General features: G+C 45.4%; 1 protein-coding gene and 1 non-coding gene across 2 annotated transcripts; one reads left to right on the top strand and one right to left on the bottom strand.

The window, feature by feature from the left end:
• Positions 1–1,422: 1,422 nt before the first annotated feature.
• Positions 1,423–1,529, top strand: LOC132355124 (U6 spliceosomal RNA). Its single transcript, XR_009499537.1, has one exon. It is a non-coding gene; the product is annotated as a U6 spliceosomal RNA (small nuclear RNA).
• A 1,402-nt stretch (positions 1,530–2,931) lies between these two features.
• On the bottom strand, positions 2,932–18,845 carry LURAP1 (leucine rich adaptor protein 1). The gene is made up of 2 exons (XM_059921855.1): positions 18,582–18,845; positions 2,932–8,409 (listed from the first exon to the last, which is right to left on the bottom strand). The coding sequence occupies exons 1-2, from the start codon at positions 18,777–18,779 to the stop codon at positions 7,888–7,890; spliced, it is 720 nt and encodes a 239-aa protein (XP_059777838.1). The 5' UTR covers positions 18,780–18,845; the 3' UTR covers positions 2,932–7,887.
• Positions 18,846–19,754: the final 909 nt, after the last annotated feature.

The raw sequence follows: 19,754 nt of genomic DNA, 5'->3' as shown, positions 1-19,754 counted from the left end.
AGATTACTAGAGTCACGTCAAAAGAACCAAGGAGCCAGCTTAATGAGGCTCCACTGGCCAAAGTTGGGGCACTTGGCAGTTCAATAATGAAAACAATTATAATTGATGATTGAAACCCATCAAATATATATAAATCCATAGGTTCATAATGCTATATATTTTTTTCATAGTGGTATTTTTTAAAGTGGTCAACTTTGGAGGATGATAGGGATTCAATTCATTATCTTCAAAACTGGTGAAAAAAGAATCAAACATTTATTCTGCCTTTCCTATGTGAACCGTACCCTCAGAAACCAAATAGCAGATAAGAGGATGTTTCTCTTTATGAAAGTATTTCAATGAATAAATAAAATTATAGAATTAATGGCATACTCAACAAATTAATGGCTACAGGCAGTAAACATCAACACCTGAAAAATATTGTAGGCATAAAGACTGGATTTATATGCTTCTTAGAGTCTTGCCGAAGTGATCAAATCTGAGTCTGATTCAGCCTCTGGATCCAGCTGCCAACTTGCAGGAAATATTGAGAACACAGGAACATTCAGAACTGCATTATGAGTACGTAATCAGCAAAATCCAGACTGTGGTAAACTCTACACTTCAAATGGCCCAGGTTGTTCAACAAATAAATTGTAAGGAATTAAGAAAGGGATGAAGGGGGGACTTTAAATTAAGAGATTTAAAAAGACATCAAATGTACTAAGTGAAGTAAGTCAGACAGAGGAAGACAAATATCACATGATATCACTCATTTGGAATCTAATTTTTTAAAAAATGACACAAGTGAACTTATTTATAAAACAAACAGACTTACAGATATCGAAAACAAACTTATGGTTACCAAAGGGGAGACGTGTGGGGGAGGGGTAAATCAGGAGCTTGGGATTAGCATATACATACTATGTTGGTTGTCTAAGATAGACAACTAACAAAGACCCACTGTATAGCACAGGGAACTCTACTCAGTATTCTGTGATCAGCTATATGAGAAAATAATCTGAAAAAGAATAAATATATGTATATGTATAACTGAATCACTTTGCTGTACACCTGAAACTAACACAACATTGTAAATCAACTACACTCCAATAAAATAAAATAAAATAAAAAGACATTAAATGTTTTCAAGTGGACAAGACTATAGTATCTAAGGATGTCCATATGGATGATAAAGATATAAAATAAAATACAAAGAAGTGAATACTGTAATCAGGAAATGATTGCTTATCAGCAGAGGAAGGGGATTATAATTGGGATGAGGCACATGGACAGGACTTCTGGGTGGGTTCTAGTTCTTAACATGGCAGTGGTTATAGGAGTGTTTGCCTTAGAATAATTCATTAAGCCTTACATTTGTTTTGTGTGTTTTCTACACTTGTGCTTTATTTTACAATGAATACTTTTTAAAAGAATAGCAAGGTGCTTGCTTTGGCAGCACATATACTAAAATTGGAACGATACAGAGAAGATTAGCATGGCCCCTGCACAAGGATGACACGCAAATTTGTGAAGCGTTCCATATTTTTTGATGATCCATGTACAAAAAAAAAAAAAAAAAAAAAGAATAGCAAGGCAGTGTTACGAACAATTTCATGCCAATAAATTCAACAACTTAATTGAAACAAATTCTTTGAAAAACACAACTTACCAAAACTAACTCAAAATGAAATTAAAAGTTGGAATAGCTCTATATGTATCACAGAAATTGAATTTGTTATCAAAAACCTCCCCCACAAGGAAAACTCCAAGCCCGTTATTATTTCACCAATGAATTCTATCAAATACTGAACAATGCTACCAATCTTACACAGATGCTTTCAGAAGACAAAGAAGGAGGAAACACTTCCTAACTTCTTTTAAGAGGCCAGGGGCTTCCCTGGTGGCGCAGTGGTTGAGAATCTGCCTGCCAGTGCAGGGGACACGGGTTCGAGCCCTGGTCTGGGAGGATCCCACATGCCGCGGAGCAACTAAGCCCGTGCGCCACAATTGCTGAGCCTGCGCGTCTGGAGCCTGTGCTCCGCAGCAAGAGAGGCCGCGATAGTGAGAGGCCCGCGCACCGCGATGAAGAGTGGCCCCCCGCTCTCCGCAACTAGAGAAAGCCCTCGTACGGAAACGAAGACCCAACACAGCCATAAATAAATAAATAAAATTAAAAACAAAAAAAATGGGCTGAATATCGTAAACCTAATAAATATTATAAAAAAAAAAAAAGAGGCCAGCATAATCCTGATACTAATTTTTAAAAAAAGTTTATCAGAAAATTGAATAGTTATACTTTATTATATTAAGGAATTACTAATTTTAGGTGCCATAATGGTAATAAAATTCCTTATCTTTTAGAGGTACAAACTAAGACATTACAAATGAACTGGAATCATATCTAGTTTTGCTTCAAAATAATCTTGATTGGGGGAGAGTAGCCGAGGGAATAAATAAACCAAGATTGGCCAGAGTTGACAATTACTGAAGCTGGGTGATGGATGCATGGAAATTCATTATACTATCTTCTCTACTATTGTTTACACTCAAGATTTTTTATAATATAAAACAAAAATAACTACAAATGATTAAAAGACATTAAATAAATAAAAGCTATAAGTTCACAACAATAATTTAAAGAGAAAGCGAAACAAAACAAAATCATTGAACACCAAGTTGCTAGGACATCAACTTACTACTTTGAAAGGGATAAATAAGGGAAGAGATTTAAGCATTTATCTTGCCATTCTGATCTGAACTTTATTTCAGGGTAACCAGATGGTCCCGGAGGATGTGAAAATGTTTTTCTGTACAAAATTAGAACTAATAAGAGAAAAAATAATAGCATTAGGAAGTCATCATTTTTTAATTGCTAGTGAAATAACCAATTAATAAAATGGTCATGAATGGATGGTAAAACAATTTGGTGAAAAGTTTACAGGGAACTTTATGATGCAGGATCAGGCTATCACCACCTGAAAATGGAAGGAGCCTGGGACCTGAAATGGGCAGTGAAGGAGAGCCGTGCAACCAAGAATACCTGTGCTCCTGTGTAAGTGAAAAATAAATCTTTATTGTGTTAAATTACTGTAATATGGGGCAATTCATTATAAAGGTTGGCTTGCTATTTATATATATTAAAACACATAAGCACATAATTATTTATATTTTCAAAGATACATACATATCCAAACACATACTGAACACATTAACGTGTATGCCTGGGTCAGGGACAGGAATGAGGGATCAGGGATTAAAAAAAGATCAAACAAAAAGAGACTTAGTATCAACAGATGATGAGAGTTCACCCCGCTCTGAGGAGCATGGTTTAACTATTAAGGAATAAAAAGATAATAATTTAAAAGAGAGACAACTAATCTACCCTTTCTAGAGAGAGCCCAGGCTAGTTAGCTGGTAATTATCTTCTGCCTTGAGGGGGAGCACAGAATGGTCGTGGAGAGGAGGCAGTGTTGAAGACAGAGCCTGTTAGAACCCTCCACCATGTTCACCAGGGACGTCTCAGGCCTGAAAATTTCCCTAAACAGAATTGCTCCCGAGTCTGACCTTCACTCTCAGCTCTCCTTGGTAGTGAAGATGCAGGAGGCACTTGCCATTCTCCAGACATGGGGCCTGGGCCTGGCTAGCTCCCCTTGGCACCACCTCTCACTCCAGGCCTAAGGAGGCTAGACAAAGCATAGAGGCTCCTTCTGGGTGTGGATGCATCCTCCTGCCCACCCTCCATCTCTGCTTGTGGAAGGCTGAATAGTGGTCCTTCCTCCAAAGATGTTCAAGTCCTCATCCCCAGAATCTGAGAATATTTTACTTTATATGGCAAAAAGGACTTGGAAGATATGGTTAAATTAGGGATCTTGAGATGGGGAGATGATCCTGGATTATCCCAGTGGGCCCAATGTAAGCACAAGGATATGTAATCACAAAGTAATCCTCCTAAGAGGAGACAGAATTAGAGAAAGATGTAAGAATGGAAGCAGAGGTCAGAGAGAAGAAATACTATGCTGCTAGCTTTGAAGATGGAGGAAGGGGCCATGAGCCAAGGAATGCAAACAGCCTCCAGAAGCTAGAAAAGGCAAATAAATGGATTGCTCCCTAGAGTCTCCAGGAGAGACTCTCCAGAAGAGGCCTGCCAACACCTTAACTTTTAACTTAACCCAATGAAATTGATTTCGGACTGTGACCTCCAGAACTGTAAGATAACACATTTGTTTTGTTTTAAGCTGTTAAGTTTGTGGTAGTTTGTCACAGCAGCAATAGGAAACATGTACAGTGGCCCTGCTGCTGGGCAACATAACCTGTTCTCCTAGGAACGTAAGGTCTGTGAGAGAGGGGAGTGGGGAATCAGAGAAGACTTCCTGGAAGCTCCTGCAGTCAGACTGACGTAGGTTCCTACTGTAGTTCACTTATGATCTGTTAATAATGCATTGTTTACAGTGTTGCTAAGAATTAAATGGAATAATACTTTAAATTACCTATTACTACCTAATTAACCACTTTTTAAACTACAAGTCACATCTCTTCGTGGGTTTACATTCATTCCTCCATTCAACAGGTGTCACTGAACATCCAGTATGTGCCTGGCACCATGCACAGAGTGAGCCTGCATCCAACGCAAGATCCAAGCATTTCTCACCTAAGCTGCCACTGAGCTTCCAGTCAGTCCAGTGCTCAAGTTCACCACCCCATCCTAAACGCAGGCTCTTACACTTGCCCATTCACATGGTCTCGTCTCCTTGGTGGACTAATCCCAGCCAGCACCACCTCTTATACTCCCAGGCACTGTTTCTGCAGCTGCCAAGAGCTCTGCCATCTCTGCCTTTACCCCGAGCCCTGACGAGTCCCCAGCCCACTTGGAGGATAGTATGCTCCCTCTGATCATATCTTCAAGCCTCCGTTTTCATCCCATTCTCTTTTGTCTCTCTGCATCTCTCTCCCTTGTCACCCTTTTCTTCTTTGAGCTCCTAAACAGGTCCTCCTCATAACCCGGAAAGGTCTAAACTAACAGGAGAGCTAAGCCTTAAACAGTCAGTCCAGAGGCAGGTAGGAGGGACCAGGAATGTGTGCTTACCAGGGTTCCTGGGCTTCTCTAGTAGTGAAATGGAGTTTAAGGTATTGAGACGGGATGTCTAGGCTACCTGGAGTTCCCAGACAGCCCCACTCACCCACCTCTGCAACCCCTCAATACCCTCAGATGCCAGTCCAGCTGAGCTGTAATCCCCTGACTTTGGAGCTCCCCAACTCCACAGGACCCAACTGGATTTCTCTCTCATCTCCCACCGCTATCCCCTGCTTCTCACGTCCAGGTCTGGAATGTTGAGTTCTGCCCCCATGATGTCTGGGCCTACTCGCCCTACCTTCCCAGAAAAATAGTTGGTCCAAGATTGATCTTCCTTATATCTGTGGTCCATATTAATGCACCCTTTACCCAGTCCTGGTCCAGGGTCTCTTTCCTCAGAGCCTGTGGCTCTTTCTCTAAATACTGAGCTGCCTCTCTAGGGTGGGGTAAGAACCTATTAAAACAGGGAGAAAATTGCTTTCAGATCCTTTGGGCTTGGGTGGTGACAGGGTGGGGTGGGGAAACAGTCTGGTCAAGTGATGGAATTGTGGGTGGACAGGCTGGCAGGCAGGCGATCTGGGTTCTTTAACCTGAGCATTGTCACAGATTTACCATGGGTGACACTGGTCAAGTCTCTGCCTTCTGTAGGCCTGTCTCTCTAACCTGTCTGTGCAATGAGAGGGCTGGTCTTCTTTAAGGTTATATTTGAGCCTGAAGGTTTCACCCAGCTATTCCAGCAATGGTGCATAATGGTCACAAGAGGGCGGACAACCTCTTCAGCTCAGAAGTTTGTAGATTAAATGAATAAGAAAGCTTCGAAAAGGAATACAAGGGTTCCACGTGGAAAGGTAGTTACCCATAAGTCACCACAAAATGGCAACAGAGTCAGGGTATTGGGAAAGGATATTTGAATTCCCAGCCTGAGGGGAGCTCAGGAGCCCCAAGACCCAGAGGGGTAAGGAGAGGGCTGGTGGGCAGCAAAGAAGAGACTTAACGGATATTCTTTAGAGATTTCAATCACTTTGAGAGGAGAGGAGGAAATGTATTGCCCCAAAAGGATTGGGGTGGGGGGTTGCAGAACCAGACTTGAGGAGTTTAGGGGAACTGGAGATAATCAACTTGGCTTCCGTCCCTTCCTCAGCATAGAATGAAAAGTAGAGAAACTGCAGGAGTTATTCCAGGATTTGAGGAAGACTCCTCCAACTCACGAGGGCACAGCAAATAGGCAAGGATTACCTGACATCCTTTTTTCTCCTTTTTGCCTTCCAATAATCTAGTTTCAGGGCCCAGGAAAGACAGGGACCAACATAGGGGCAGTTACCTGGTGTTCAAAGAGTTAATCTCCAATAATTCATACTCTGACATCAGCCACAGCCTTTGTCCCCACCCTCTCTCTGGGCCTGTCTCCTCCCTGAGCCCCAGGTTGGCAGGTTCCCTGAGTCCCTCCTTTGGTGTAATTCACTAGGGCCCTGGGACCCAGGCCCAGAGCCAGTGCCCTGCTCCCTCTGCAGGTCCCGGGAGTCTAAAGCTTGCTCTAAGGGAGGAAGGAAAGCAGCCTTTCCCTCCTACTCTCCCCCCTCCCAGGATGTGGGCCCTAGGACCAAAGAGCCTCTGTCTTTCTCTGCCACACCCCCCGTTGTAACCCACACAAGGGGATTCCTTGTGTCCTGGCCTCAGGCAGGCATCCCAGTAACCAATGGTGGAAGGTCTGGGGCAGGATGGGGGCAGGGGAATCACATCTGAGAAGATACCTCCCCCTTTCGGAGATTCTGGTACACCCCAAGCTTCTCCTCCCTCTGGCTCCCATCAGCCTTGGAGAGAGAAGGCTGAGGGACTCATCTGCATATAAAAGATATGAGGCCCAAAGTGGAAACCGAGAAGGTGTGGAAACACAAAGGCTGAACCTCCTGACAGACAGATTTGGAGCCAGAATACAAGAATGGGGGCAACCCAGGGACAGAGTAAGACAGGGGACTGTGGCAGGGCAGGCCAAACAGACTTTTGAGAGCTGTAGTTGGAGGCTCCTGCCAGTTTCCTCCCTAAAAGCACAGATATAGGAATGCTGGCAGCAGACAGGCGTGTGGTCAGAGAGGAAGTGAGAATCCCTAGGATAAAATGAGAACTCCCTGTTTAAATACTAAGAACCTCTCTGAGAAGAAGTACAAACATCTGACTGAGAAACTTTCCTGTGAGGAGGGTGGTACGTTCCCATTCACAAGAAGTAATGGTAGGGAGAATAAATGATATGGTCTCACTTAGCAGCAGGGGCTCAGACACCCCTATACTGACCTATCATCACTAAAAGACTGGTACAGAGGAAAGGCTAATCCATCCTGGCAGGAAATGACATCACTCACCAGGCAGGAAGGGGTGGCTCTACCAACTCCAAAGGCTTCTGGGAGGGCCAATCCATAGAGGGTTGGCCTTGAATGTCCATGTCCCTCCACAATCCTCCATCTTGGCCAAGAGGGGAGCCGAGGCTCCTAGATGTTGGGTGAGGCAATTATACCCCCATCTCTTCATCAGTGATCTCGTAGGGATGCTAAACCATCAAATCCCAGTTGGGAGGAAAGGGGAAGAGATACCATCACACCTGGAGCCACAGGTCAAGCCTCTAGAGTCAATGTATCCATGAAAATAGCTCTAGGGACCCAATAATTGAAGGATAAAGGCAGAGCCTCCCCAGGGACCAGAGAGATGGTGAGGCCAGGTTTCCATGGTAACTGATCTCAATGCAGCCTCTTCCTAATCCCAGATTGAGGGAGAATAAATTTGAGGGAGACCAGGGCCTAGCGATGAAAGAGCCATAGGAGAACAAAAGGGTGGAAGAGTTGTTACAGGAAGGTCACATCATCCTGGCACTGGCCCCAGTACCAGTGGGTCTCAAAGCCCAGCTTGGTACTCTCATCCTCTGGTGGCTCAGAAGGTCCACCTTGGAGCCCCTCCCCTGGGGGCTTCCACACAGCCCTCAAGCTTCCTAGCCTGGTGGCTGTCAGGTCCACCTCAGTCCTGGCCCTCTCCCCACCGGGTATAGCCTTTGCCCAGTCCATCTCGGGACGGGGAGCCCCGGGGGGGCCCTGTTCATCCAGCTCGCTGGGGGCCACTGTGTCCAGGAAGCTGCCAATGGAGACACTGTCCAGCCGGTCAGTGGAGCTGGTGTCTGGCAGGCTGTCCCAGCTGCCTCGCCTTGAACGGCCTGGGCTCCCGCCTGTCAGGCTATATTGGCTGCTGGTGAGGCTGCTGCAGTGGCTGGTCAACGTCCCCCGCTCCTCCAACAGCCAGCGCACTGCCTCAATGCCCTCGTTCAAGGTCACCAGCTGCTGTAGGATCTTCACGTCGATGGCTCGCAGGTAAGCCTAGGGGAGTGGGAGAAGGAATCAGTTCCAGGTTCTGGGCCACAGGTTTCCCCAATGTTTCTAGAGGCCTCTACTTTGTGATCTAACCAACTATGCTTCACTTTCAAGAAGCATGGAAATAGAATGGTTTGGAGTGTAGGCTTTAGAAGCAGAGAGACTGCTGTTTAAAATCTCAGCTCTACAACTGATTAGCTATATGACTGTGGGCAACTTTCTTACCTTCTTTGAGCCTGGGTTTCCTTGTTTGTGAAATAGGGTTAGGTCACTCACTGCACAGGGTGGCTGAGAGAATTTTGTGATGTTGTTTTTTAGGCACTGAGCACTGTGCCTGGTACAGAGTAAAATCTCGGTAAGTGTTAAGTATTAAAATCCAATCCTACTGAGATTTGAACTTCACAGATAGGGTATTAACTATTGAACCAGTCCAGATTCACCAGTAAGACTTAGAAGCAGTCATCCAAAGAGTAGCCTGATAGGCGGCCAAGTGTTAATTGGGAAGTAGACTGGGCCAAAATGAGGCAGGAGCTGGGGGGGTAAAGAAGGCGCTAACCTGGTCCTTCTTCAGGCTGTTGGTAGCAGCTGCTGTGGGAGGGAAGGGTTGGCTAGAGCTTCAAAGGGTCAGAATCTCACTGGCTGGGGATTCGGGGCTTCCCTCTACTATACACCAGTCTCCTTGTCTGCACTGGGAGTAAGTTTGACTTACTGGGTAATCTCTAGGGTCCCTTCTAGCTCAGATGCACTGAGTTGTCTTCCCCAAGCACAAGTGTGAACTTGTCCCTCCCTTGCTCAAGAACCTTTTCGGGCTTTGCACTGCTCTTAGAGAATAAAATCTAAGCACTTTAGCAGCAGGTATTCAAAAGCCTGTCGTAATACAGCTCTTGCCCATCCCTCTAACTTCACCTCTAGCATATTTCTGTGGGAACCCCAGGTCCTGCCACACACAACTTTTAAAATTTCATTTTATTTAGCTTTACTTTTTTTTTTGGCTGCACTGTGCAGCATGTGGGATCCCAGCCAGAGACCAAACCTGCAGCCTCCGTAGTGGAAGCGTGGAGTGTCAACCACTGGACCGCCAGGGAAGTCCTAGGTTTACTTTTTTTTTTTTAATATTTATTTATTTATTTGGTTGCACCAGGTCTTAGTTGCAGCAGGCAGGCTCCTTAGTTGCGGCTCACGGGCTCCTTAGTTGTGGCTTGCTGGCTCCTTAGTTGCAGCATGCAGCCTCCTTAGTTGTGGCTCGCTGGCTCCTTAGTTGCGGCTTGCCAGCCCCTTACTTGAGGCTTGCCAGCTCCTTAGCTGCAGCATGCAGGCTCCTTAGTTGTGGCATGTGAACTCTTAGTTGCACCATGCATGTGGGATCTAGTTCCCTGACCAGGGATCGAACCTGGGCCCCCTGCATTGGGAGTGCAGAGGCCTATCCATTGCGCCACCAGGGAATTCCCTAGCTTTACTTTTAATAAAAGTGATAGATGTACATAGATTAAAGAAGCAAACACTTCTCAAAGATTTATTATGAAAAGTAACAGTTCCCCCATCCTAGTCCTAAATCTCACTTTCCAAAGACAGCTACTATCGCTTTTTTAGCTGTTTATTTTGGTACTTACCTTCTAATTTCCAAATAACTACTTATTGATTTTTAAGTTTTAGGTATTTTCTATTGACTTCACACACAATAGAAGTTTAAGGATTTAACTCTTTCATCCTACTCCCTACTCCTCTGCCATACTCATACCCTTCCCATCTCCCCATATGCCCAATATATGCAATAAAATTAATTATTCAGCATTTACCTTATTAGGATTTGGAAATGCTATTCACAGCTAAGCCATATGGTTTACTATGGTTACTTTTCCTTTCTTACAACTTTAAGTTTTCCTTTTTAGATAATAATAATTATTACTACTGCTACTATTTTGCTTAGTTTGGTATATCATTATCAGTAAGTCATCCCTAAACTCTCTCCCTGTTGTCTGAATTTCCATCTCAAGGCTTTTAAACACAACATATGTTCTATCTATTCCACCTTCTTACAGGCAGCTCTTTAGGAGCCTTCTGATCTGCTCCAATCTGTCCCTGCTGCACAACTGTCCTCCAGAGATCTCCCTTCACTATTCAACTTTGTCTCTCTCCTGAGCTGGATCCCTGTTTCCTGGATCCCAGATCTTTATTGATTACTCCTTCATGTGTGTGGTGCTTTTCCTCCAGTAGCTTCCTGAGAAAGTCTGCATAGACTATACCTGCATAGGAGGTATATTTGTTGAAGCTTCACATGCCTTTAAAATGTTATTTGCTCCTCACACTGTTGACTGTTTAGCTGAGTATAGAAATCTAGGTTGAAAATAATTTTTCTTCAGAATTTAGACCATTGTTCCATTGTCTTCTAATTTTCAGTGTTACACTTAAAAAGTCTGATGCCATTCTGATTTCTGACTTTTTGTATGTGACCACCTTGCCACTCTTTCTAGAAGTTCTTAGGATCTTCTCTTGGTGCCCAGTTTTCTAAATTATCACAGTAATTTGCCATGGTGTGATTCTGTTTTCATCCACTGAATTCATCACTTGTTGGGCTCTTTTAATCTGTAAACTCAGAGCTTCAGTTCTGGAGATTTTCTTTAATTATTTCATTGATGATTATTTCTTCTCCAATATATGTTTTTTTGTTCTTTCTGGAAATACCATTATTTAGATAGAGGGCACCCTGAAAGGATCCTCTATTTTTTTTCTCTTTCATCTCTCCCTATATGTATTCTAGTTTGTGAAATATTTCAACATTATCAACCCTTCTACTGAGTTTTTCATTTTTTTCCTATCATGTTTTTATTTCCAAGAGTTGTTTCTAGTTCTCTGAATGTTTTTTAATAACTTCCTGTTTTTGTTCATGGCTGCAATATTATCTCATCTCTTTAAGGATATAATTAATGATTGTTTAAGTTCTTATCTTCCTGAATTATCTCCATTTTATTCAAGTCGCTTTTTTCTGTTTGTATAGGTCTATATAGTTAAAGGACTTCATCAGATGTTTTATAATCTTTAGCTGCTGCTCATACTTCAGAGTGGTCTCTAAAAAGCTGATTGGAAACTCTCTGTGCCTGAGGCTTGCCAGCTCTGAACCTCACTAAGGGTTATTTTGCTAGGATGTTTGATTGGGTAAGGCCTGTAGGTAGTACCTTGCATGTGTGTTTTTTTTTCTTGGGTTCATCACATTCACTATATTATACCCATCTAGAGAGTATAATGTAAGCAAAGCTGCCAATGTTATGGGAGCCAAGTAGGCAAAGGCTGGGAGGGGTATTACATAGCATTTAGTTGTTTTTTTTTTAAAATAAATTTATTTATTTATTTATTTATTTTTAGCTGTGTTGGGGCTTCGTTTCTGTGCGAGGGCTTTCTCTAGTTGCCGTGAGCGGGGGCCACTCTTCATCGCGGTGCGCGGGCCTCTCACTATTGCGGCCTCTCTTGTTGCGGAGCACAGGCTCCAGACGCGCAGGCTCAGTAGTTGTGTCGCACGGGCTTAGTTGCTTCACGGCATGTGGTATCTTCCCGGACCAGGGCTCGAACCCGTGTCCCCTGCATTGACAGGCAGATTCTCAACCACTGCACCACCAGGGAAGCCCACATTTAGTATATTTTAATTTAATCCCTCTTGCTCTCAAACTCCGCTTGGTGTCTCCCAACCTGGAGACCTTTGGTTCTATTATTTTTTAAATATATATTACTTGATAAATGTTTATTGAATTATTCAGGAAATAACTGCTTTAGTCACACCTACAATGGTAAGCCAGAAATCAGACCAAGTATTTGTACACTGAGAAAAATATAGGCACTGGAATTAAACAGACCTGGATTCAAGTTCCAGTTTTGCCATTAATGAGTCATATGAAATTGGAATATTTTTTTCCCTTTAAACCATCATTTCTTCATTGTAAAAAGAGGATACTATCTAATTAAAGGTTTATTTTCAGAAATAGAAGGATCATTAACAGGCATTGCATACTGCCTGACAAGTATTCACTAATCAATAAATGGTAGCTATTTGGCTTTACATATTACTATGGTTAACTTATCTACTATGGCATAAGCACAGAAAATTTTCTACCTGAAATTATTGGTGTTTTTGGAAGAACATCACAACATTTGGAAGAATATTTGTTGAATTCAATTAAACAAATGATTATTGGGTACCTGGATTTTCTAACAATTACAAAGATAATGGAGAAACTCTCCCTGCTTAACAGAAGCTTACAGTTTCAGTAAGGAGATGTGGACATAAATAACTCAAGTACCACAGACTGCACAGACTATTAATGACACAGGATAAAAGAGATTATCTTCAATTATTTCGTGCTGGGGACAAATTTATTAACAGTGAAACCATGTCGTCCATGACCAAACTAAATGTATTAAACAAAACTTTTCATACTAAAAATGCTCCTCCTGCTTTGTTTTCTCCCCCCTTCCTTTCCTCTTTCCTCCTTCCTTCCCTCCTTCCCTCCCTCCTTCTCTTCCTTCCTGCCTTCCAGTCTTCTTCCCTTCCCCTTCCTCCCTTCCTTCTGTTCTATTCTTTCCAAAACTTACATTTCCAGTCTTCTGCGATGATAAAGGAGTTGTGGGCACTTGGTTGCCCAGTTGGGGAGGGATTCTTAGAGTACGATTCTTTTTTTTTTTTTTTTTTTTTTAGTAATTTATTTATTTAGTTTTTGGCTGCGTCGGGTGTTAGATGTGGCACGCCAGGATCTTTCATTGCGGCGCGGGCTCTTCGTTGCAGTGTGTGGGTTTCTCTCTAGCTGTGGCACGCAGGCTCCATGGCACATAGGCTCTCTAGTTGTGGTGCGCGGGCTTAGTTGCCCCGCAGCATGTGGGATCTTAGTTCCCGGATCAGGGATTGAACCGGCGTCCTCTGCATTGCAAGATGGATTCTTAACCACTGGAACACCAGGGAAGTCCCAAGTATGATTCTTTTATTTTTCTTAATAAATTTTATTTATTTATTTATTTATTTATTTATTTATTTATTTTTGGCTGCGTTGGGTCTTCATTGCTGCACACAGGTTTTCTCTAGTTGCGGCTAGTGGGGGCTACTCTTCGTTGCAGTGCGCAGGCTTCTCATTGCGGTGGCTTCTCTTGTTGCAGAGCATGGTCTCTAGGCATGTAGGCTTCAGCAGTTGTGGCTCGCAGGCTCTAGAGCGCAGGTTCCATAGCTGTGGCGCACGGCCTTAGCTGTTCTGTGGCATGTCGGATCTTCCCGGATCAGAGATCAAACCCATGTCCCCTGCATTGGCAGGTGGATTTTTAACCACTCTGCCACCAGAGAAGTCCCTTTTTAAAAAAATATTTTCTTTTTTTTTAAAGATTTTTTATTTGTTTATTTAATTTATTTTTGGCTGCGTCAGGTCTTTAGTTGCAGCATGTGGGCTCTTTGCGGCGTGCAGGCTTCTCTCTAGCTGTTGCACATGGGTTTTCTCTCTCTAGTTGTGGTGCGTGGGCTCTGTAGTTTGCAGCACGTGGGCTCTCTCGTTGAGGTGCGTGAGCTCAGTAGTCGTGGTGCGCGGGCTTAGTTGCCCCGTGGCATGTAGGATCTTAGTTCCCTGAGCAGGGATTGAACCTATGTCCCCTGCATTGTAAGGTGGATTCTTTACCACTGGACCACCAGGGAAGTCCCCTGAGTAGGATTCTTTTTTTTTTTTCCCAATTTTATATCACTAATATAAATGAAAACCAGTATTTTTTTTTAATTTATTTATTTTTGGCTGCGTTAGGTCTTCATTGCTGCACGCGGGCTTTCTCGGGTTGCAGTGAGTGGGGGCTACTCTTCGTTGTGGTGTGTGGGCTTCTCATTGCGGTGGCTTCTCTTGTTGCGGAGCATAGGCTCTAGGCACATGGGCTCAGTAGTTGTGGCTCGCGGGCCCTAGAGCACAGGCTCAGTAGTTGTGGCACACAGGCTTAGTTGCTCTGCAGCACGTGGGACCCTTCCTGGACCAGGGCTCGAACCCATGTCCCCTGCATTGGCAGGCGGATTCCCAACCACTGCACCACCAGGGAAGCCCCCGAGTATGATTCTTTTTTTTTTAAACTTTGGGTTTATTTATTTATTTATGGCTGTGTTGGGTCTTTGTTTCTGTGCGAGGGCTTTCTCTAGTTGCGGCAAGTGGGGGCCACTCTTCATCGCGGTGGGCGGGCCTTTCGTTATCGCAGCCTCTCTTGTTGTGGAGCACAGGCTCCAGACGCGCAGGCTCAGTAATTGTGGCTCACGGGCCTAGTTGCTCCGCGGCATGTGGGATCTTCCCAGACCAGGGCTCGAACCCGTGTCCCCTGCATCGGCAGGCAGACTCTCAACCACTGCGCCACCAGGGTAGTCCCCAAGTATGATTCTTAAACAGACATTCATCAACCCTTTTGTATTCAGCTGTATTTGCACACTCAGATCTAGAAATATCTGAGACCAACTCCTGAGACCTTTGAGGTGCAAAATGGGTTTCTTTTCAACTTTCCTCATTGCTGGCTTGGAATTCAGCTTTTTTCAAGTATACTAAGTTAGTTACTACTCTTCCTTCTGCTTTCAGCTTCCAAAATTTTGTTCCTATCATATTCTCTCCTGTTCTTGTCATAATGGCTTCATGGCTTTAAAAATAATCTTTCTCCCAGCTTTTAGTGGAGTTTAAGGGGGGAATGGAGGTAAATGCATGTGTTTAATGTGCCATCTTGAACTGGAATTCCCACTGACTTTATTCAAGGCACAACTCAAATGCCACCTCCTCTAGGAAGTCTTCCCTACACTTCCTTAAGGTGGAATTAAGCCATTCAGTCATGGAACAATATTTATTGAGTGTTTCTTATAGGTATGGCATTGTGTAGATAAAGCAAGAAAAGACACCTTTCTTGCCCTCAGAGAGTTCACAGTCTAGTGGGTTAAGATAAGACAATGACACAAGCACTTAAAATTCAGTGCAGAAAATGCCAGGGGATGCAAATGCTGCACAGAGAGCTGTGGGTACCTAGAGGACCATAACCAGAGGAGTAAGGAAATGCTTCCTAGAATAAAGGACGTGAGCTGAGACTTGAAGGTCAAGTGGGACTTAGCCAGACAAAGCCATGGAGAGTCATTCCAACCAGAAGAAACAGCTTGTCTTCTCCAGTTCAGTTGTGCCTTTCCAGAGCACAAATCTGACCATGTCACTCTATAATGAAGACTCTTCCAGGAAGTCCTCCCTGAGTTCCAACAGCACCTGTGCCAGAGTGGCTAGTCTGTCTCTCTCTTCCCTAACCCAGACTATGAGCTCCCTGAGAGCAGCAGGTCCTGCCCAGTTCGTTTATGGTGCTTAGCCTAGGATTGGGTAGGTCAGATTCAGTTCTATGATTCTCTTGCCTTTACTAGGTCCCTCTGCTGGTCCTAGGGTTCAGGGGGCTGGGTTTTATCATGTTGGTGGCAAATGAATCTGAGGACCAGATTCTATAGGCCTGTGACAGTGGGATTCCCTGACTGTGACAGCATCACTGCCCAGAATAGAAGAAAGCAAGGCTTTCTTGCCAGAAAAAGAAACAGTCATTTCACACCATCTCTTTGGAAACAGAAATGGGATAAACAGCTCAGGAGAGATGCAGCCTCAGAGGCCACTCCAACCCAATTCTCTTCCCAGGGGGATTCAGGTTCCCCATTCTTCCCCTTAACATGTACACATCAAACCCTCTGACCAGCCCTAAGATCACAAGTATGGCTCACTCATGGCTCAATCTAAATCAAGCCCTGGGATAAAAGCCTACAGATCTCAGTCCTAGCTCCCTGGTTTTAGAATGAGATTCCCAGACTATTGTTACCCCTCTTTCCCCTCGCCCCCTCCCCCAGGAGGTAGAAAAACTGAGGCCAAGAGAGTCAGGGCTCTGCTCAAGATCACAAAATCATTCAGGAGCAGAGCCAGGACTTGAACCCATGCCTTCTCTCTCCTTGCCTAAAGCTTTTTCTCAAACTGCTCTGTGGGGGTGGGTTGTCATAGCAACAGTTCTCTGGGTGGGAGGATTAAGTAGGGGAAGTTGCCATTGTTTCCCCTTCCCACAAATCCCAGAGTCTGTCTGGTTCAATCAACTTTTGAGTAGGGGAGGGAGAGGCCTAGAGGCAGTGATGACTTTGGCCTCAAGGGCAGGCCTGCCCCCTCCCTGCAGGAAAGCTGAGTGAGGGACAGTTGAAGGACAGTACTTAGAGGGCTTGGACTAGTTCTGCCACAAGCGGCTCCAGGGGAAACCCCCCTGCCCCACCCTTGTCCCCCCTGGGTGCCACCCAGTGGGTAGGGCAGAGTGCATAAAGAAACCTAAGATACCTCTGCCGAGGAGGGAGAAAGGAATGGAGTAGGAATCCGTGGGGCACATAGGGAGCCTCTCCCTGTGCTGGACCCCAGAAGGCTCCCTCCCTTGAGTTCTTCGTGGGCAGCCTTGGGCCCCAAGCCAGGCTAGGTCAGGAATGCAGAGAGACCCAATCAAAAGTAAAGCGTACCCCTTAAAGTTTATGAACAGGTAATCTCCACCAAAGACAGAAAAGAGTTAGAGCCAGAGAGACTAGGCATGGCTCCTCCCAGTATGAGCTCAGGCAAGGCCCTTAACACCTGCAAGCATGTTTGCTCTGTGAAATGGGAAAATAATGACTGCTTTTCTCACTCCAATGACATGAAAGGCATTTAATGCATCTGGCACAAAGCTGGTCTCAATGGTGAAGATGTAAAGTGTAGGCAAATCACCTGGGTTCAAAGCCTGGCTCTGCTTTTTACTTTCTGTATGACTTGGGCAGTTACTTAACCTCTCTGTGCCTCAGTTTCTTCATCTGTAAAATATCACCTACCTAATAAATCTCTGTGAGGACTAAAAGAATATCTTGTAAAATGTTCAGCATGATACCTGGCACATGCACTTGGTGAAAGTTAGTTTCCAAACCAAAGCAAGACATTCTAAGTTAGCTCTTTCTGGGCCCTGAGCTAAAGTTTGTACACTGAGGCAAAGCCAGACCCCTCCCTTAGGTGGGCACAGTTACAGCCCTACTCTGGAGAATTTGGCAATAGCTTCCAAACTTCAAGGCCAAGTGCACATATGGCATTCAAATCCTTCCCCCAGGGAGCCTTTCCTGATTGCTTTGCCCACAAATCTCTCCTCCCAGCCTCTCAGGCTGTCAGGTAGCGCCCATGACCTCCCTCCCAAAGGCACCCCCTCCATACACACACACACACACAGCTCAGCCTGGCACAGAGCTGGGCACAGTGGGGCTCCAGGAAGACCTGTTAGTTGACACACTCACTGTGGGCTCCTGGTTCTGGGCCAGAAAGTGGCTGGCAATTCCTCAGTTCCCTAGAATTGGCCGCAAAGTGGTGGCAGGTGTAAATCACCCCCTTCAACAGAACCAGGGCGCTAGGGAGCCTGGGAGGCCCCAACTGCCCTTTTGGCTCTGAATCTAGACCAGCAGCAACAGGGAAGGGGTTGGGTGCCTGTTTTCTCCTCTTCTCCCCAAGGAAGTGCAGATGAGATGCAAATATCCAGTGTACTTGGGGGTTGGTAGGAAGGAGACTGAGTCTGCAGTGATGGGACCAACACTGCAGGTGCTGCTACTCTGTGTCTGCTAAGGTTCTAGGAACTTTCAGATATTTTAAGTGGGTGTGGGGGAATGTTGGGGAAAGAGGATATTTTTAGTGGCCCTAGCCCAGGCAGTTTTCACCCAAATCTCTTCTGTGCTGAGTCTTGTGGTGGATACTGGAGCCTCTGAGGAACAAACCCTGGGCCCAGTTTGCAAGAGGAGAAAAAACTGGTTGCCCTATAATGGTGGCTGGGGGCAGAGGTAGCCCCAAAGTGAGGGGAGAGGGGGAAGATTTGTGCTGTGCTAGGTTCTCAGTGCTTCCCAATCCTCACCTCTCCCCTCCCAATTATTTGGCCAAAAAAAAAAAAAAAAAAAAAACACCAACTGAAAAAACCCTGAGCCTCCCACCCCGAGTGCTCAGGGCCCATCAATACTCCACTCACCCTTCGTGGGGAATGCAATTAATGGACCCCAGGGCTTAAAGATAGATCTGATCGGAATCCTGAGGACTTAGGCGGGGGATTTTAACTCCCTCCTCTCCAGCCCAATTCTGGGGACGCGAGTCCATCCCTTCGGGCCCCATGCTGGAGACTCCGTGCCCCTGGCCCATGTAGCCCACACTCACCAGCTCCATCCTCAGCGCCATGATCTTGTCCCCCAGGCTGTGGCCCGTGCTAGGCGCCCCCGGGAGCAGCAGGGCGCCAGAGGTTCCCGTCTCCCACTCGCCTCGCAGCCCGCGGAGCAGCCCTTCAGGGGTCTTCCTGCCCACCTTGCCCTCCACGTCTCGCAGGTCAGGCGTCTGGGACTCCGCAGTCCCCTCCATGCGGGCCTAAGCCTGAACAGGGTTGGGCGACCGGACGCCGGGATCCCGCTCCCGGGGGTCCTGCTTTCACAGCAGCTAGTGCAGAGCGGAACCGGTGGGTCCCCGCCCGCGCTGTGTGGGGGCGGGAGGAGGGCGCCGTAACACTCAGAAAAGCCGCGCAGAGGGTGTGTGTGTGTGTGTGTGTGTGTGTGTGTGTACATTCGAGTGCTGCGCACAACCTCTGGCTCCGGAATGGGTGAGGCTGGGCGATGCTGGATATGCACCTGAAAGAGCTCAGCGCCTTCTCCTGACTCTGGCTCCGGAATGGGTGAGGCTGGGCGATGCTGGATATGCACCTGAAAGAGCTCAGTGCCTTCTCCTGACTCTGGCACTGAGTCCAGCCAGGCACTCAGCAAGCGCCCAATGAATGTTTGCTGAATGAGGTTAAGCATCCTCAGTTAGGGATGTGGGATTTTAAGGAACATTGGTAACAGAACTACAGAGGGTTTTGGAAGGCTTCCTGGAGTAGAGGAGCTGGATCTAAAACAGTGCTTGGAATTTAGCTAGCCACTGATACACACACACATCCAGTGTAGCCACTAAATTTAGACTAAAGGAGCAACCAGTATTGAAGCTGAAGAGGGCTACATCATGCTTGATCTTGTAAACTGATACTTCTTAAACTTGACTGCGCATACATGAATTATCTGCGAATTGTTAAAATGCAGATTACAATTCTGTAAATCTGGAGTGGGGCCTGAGATTCTGCATTTCTAACAGATTCTGCTGATGGCCATGCTGCTGGTCCAGGGACCACACTTTGAGTAACAAGGTTATAAAAGATGGTTCTAAGGTGCTGGGATTTTATTCTATGGGCAATGATGATCCCTAAAAAACATTTTATGCTTTGGCTTGATTTTGGTTTTTAATCCAAGTAATTCCAGCCCATGGTTACAGAAGGATTTATAATGAAAAGATAGTTACCGCACCCTATTC

The sequence above is a fragment of the Balaenoptera ricei genome, chromosome 1, assembly GCF_028023285.1.
Source record: "Balaenoptera ricei isolate mBalRic1 chromosome 1, mBalRic1.hap2, whole genome shotgun sequence".
Lineage (NCBI taxonomy): Eukaryota > Metazoa > Chordata > Mammalia > Artiodactyla > Balaenopteridae > Balaenoptera > Balaenoptera ricei.
The sequence above is the reverse complement of the archived record's forward strand: the minus strand, read 5'-3'. Positions and strand labels throughout refer to the sequence as shown.

Coding starts and splice junctions, on each gene's coding strand:
- LURAP1 (XM_059921855.1), bottom strand. CDS start 18,779: ATGGAGGGGACTGCGGAGTCCCAGACGCCTGACCTGCGAGACGTGGAG. Junction 8,410..18,581: donor TGGCGCTGAGGATGGAGCTG/GTGAGTGTGGGC, acceptor CCACTCCCCTAG/GCTTACCTGCGAGCCATCGA.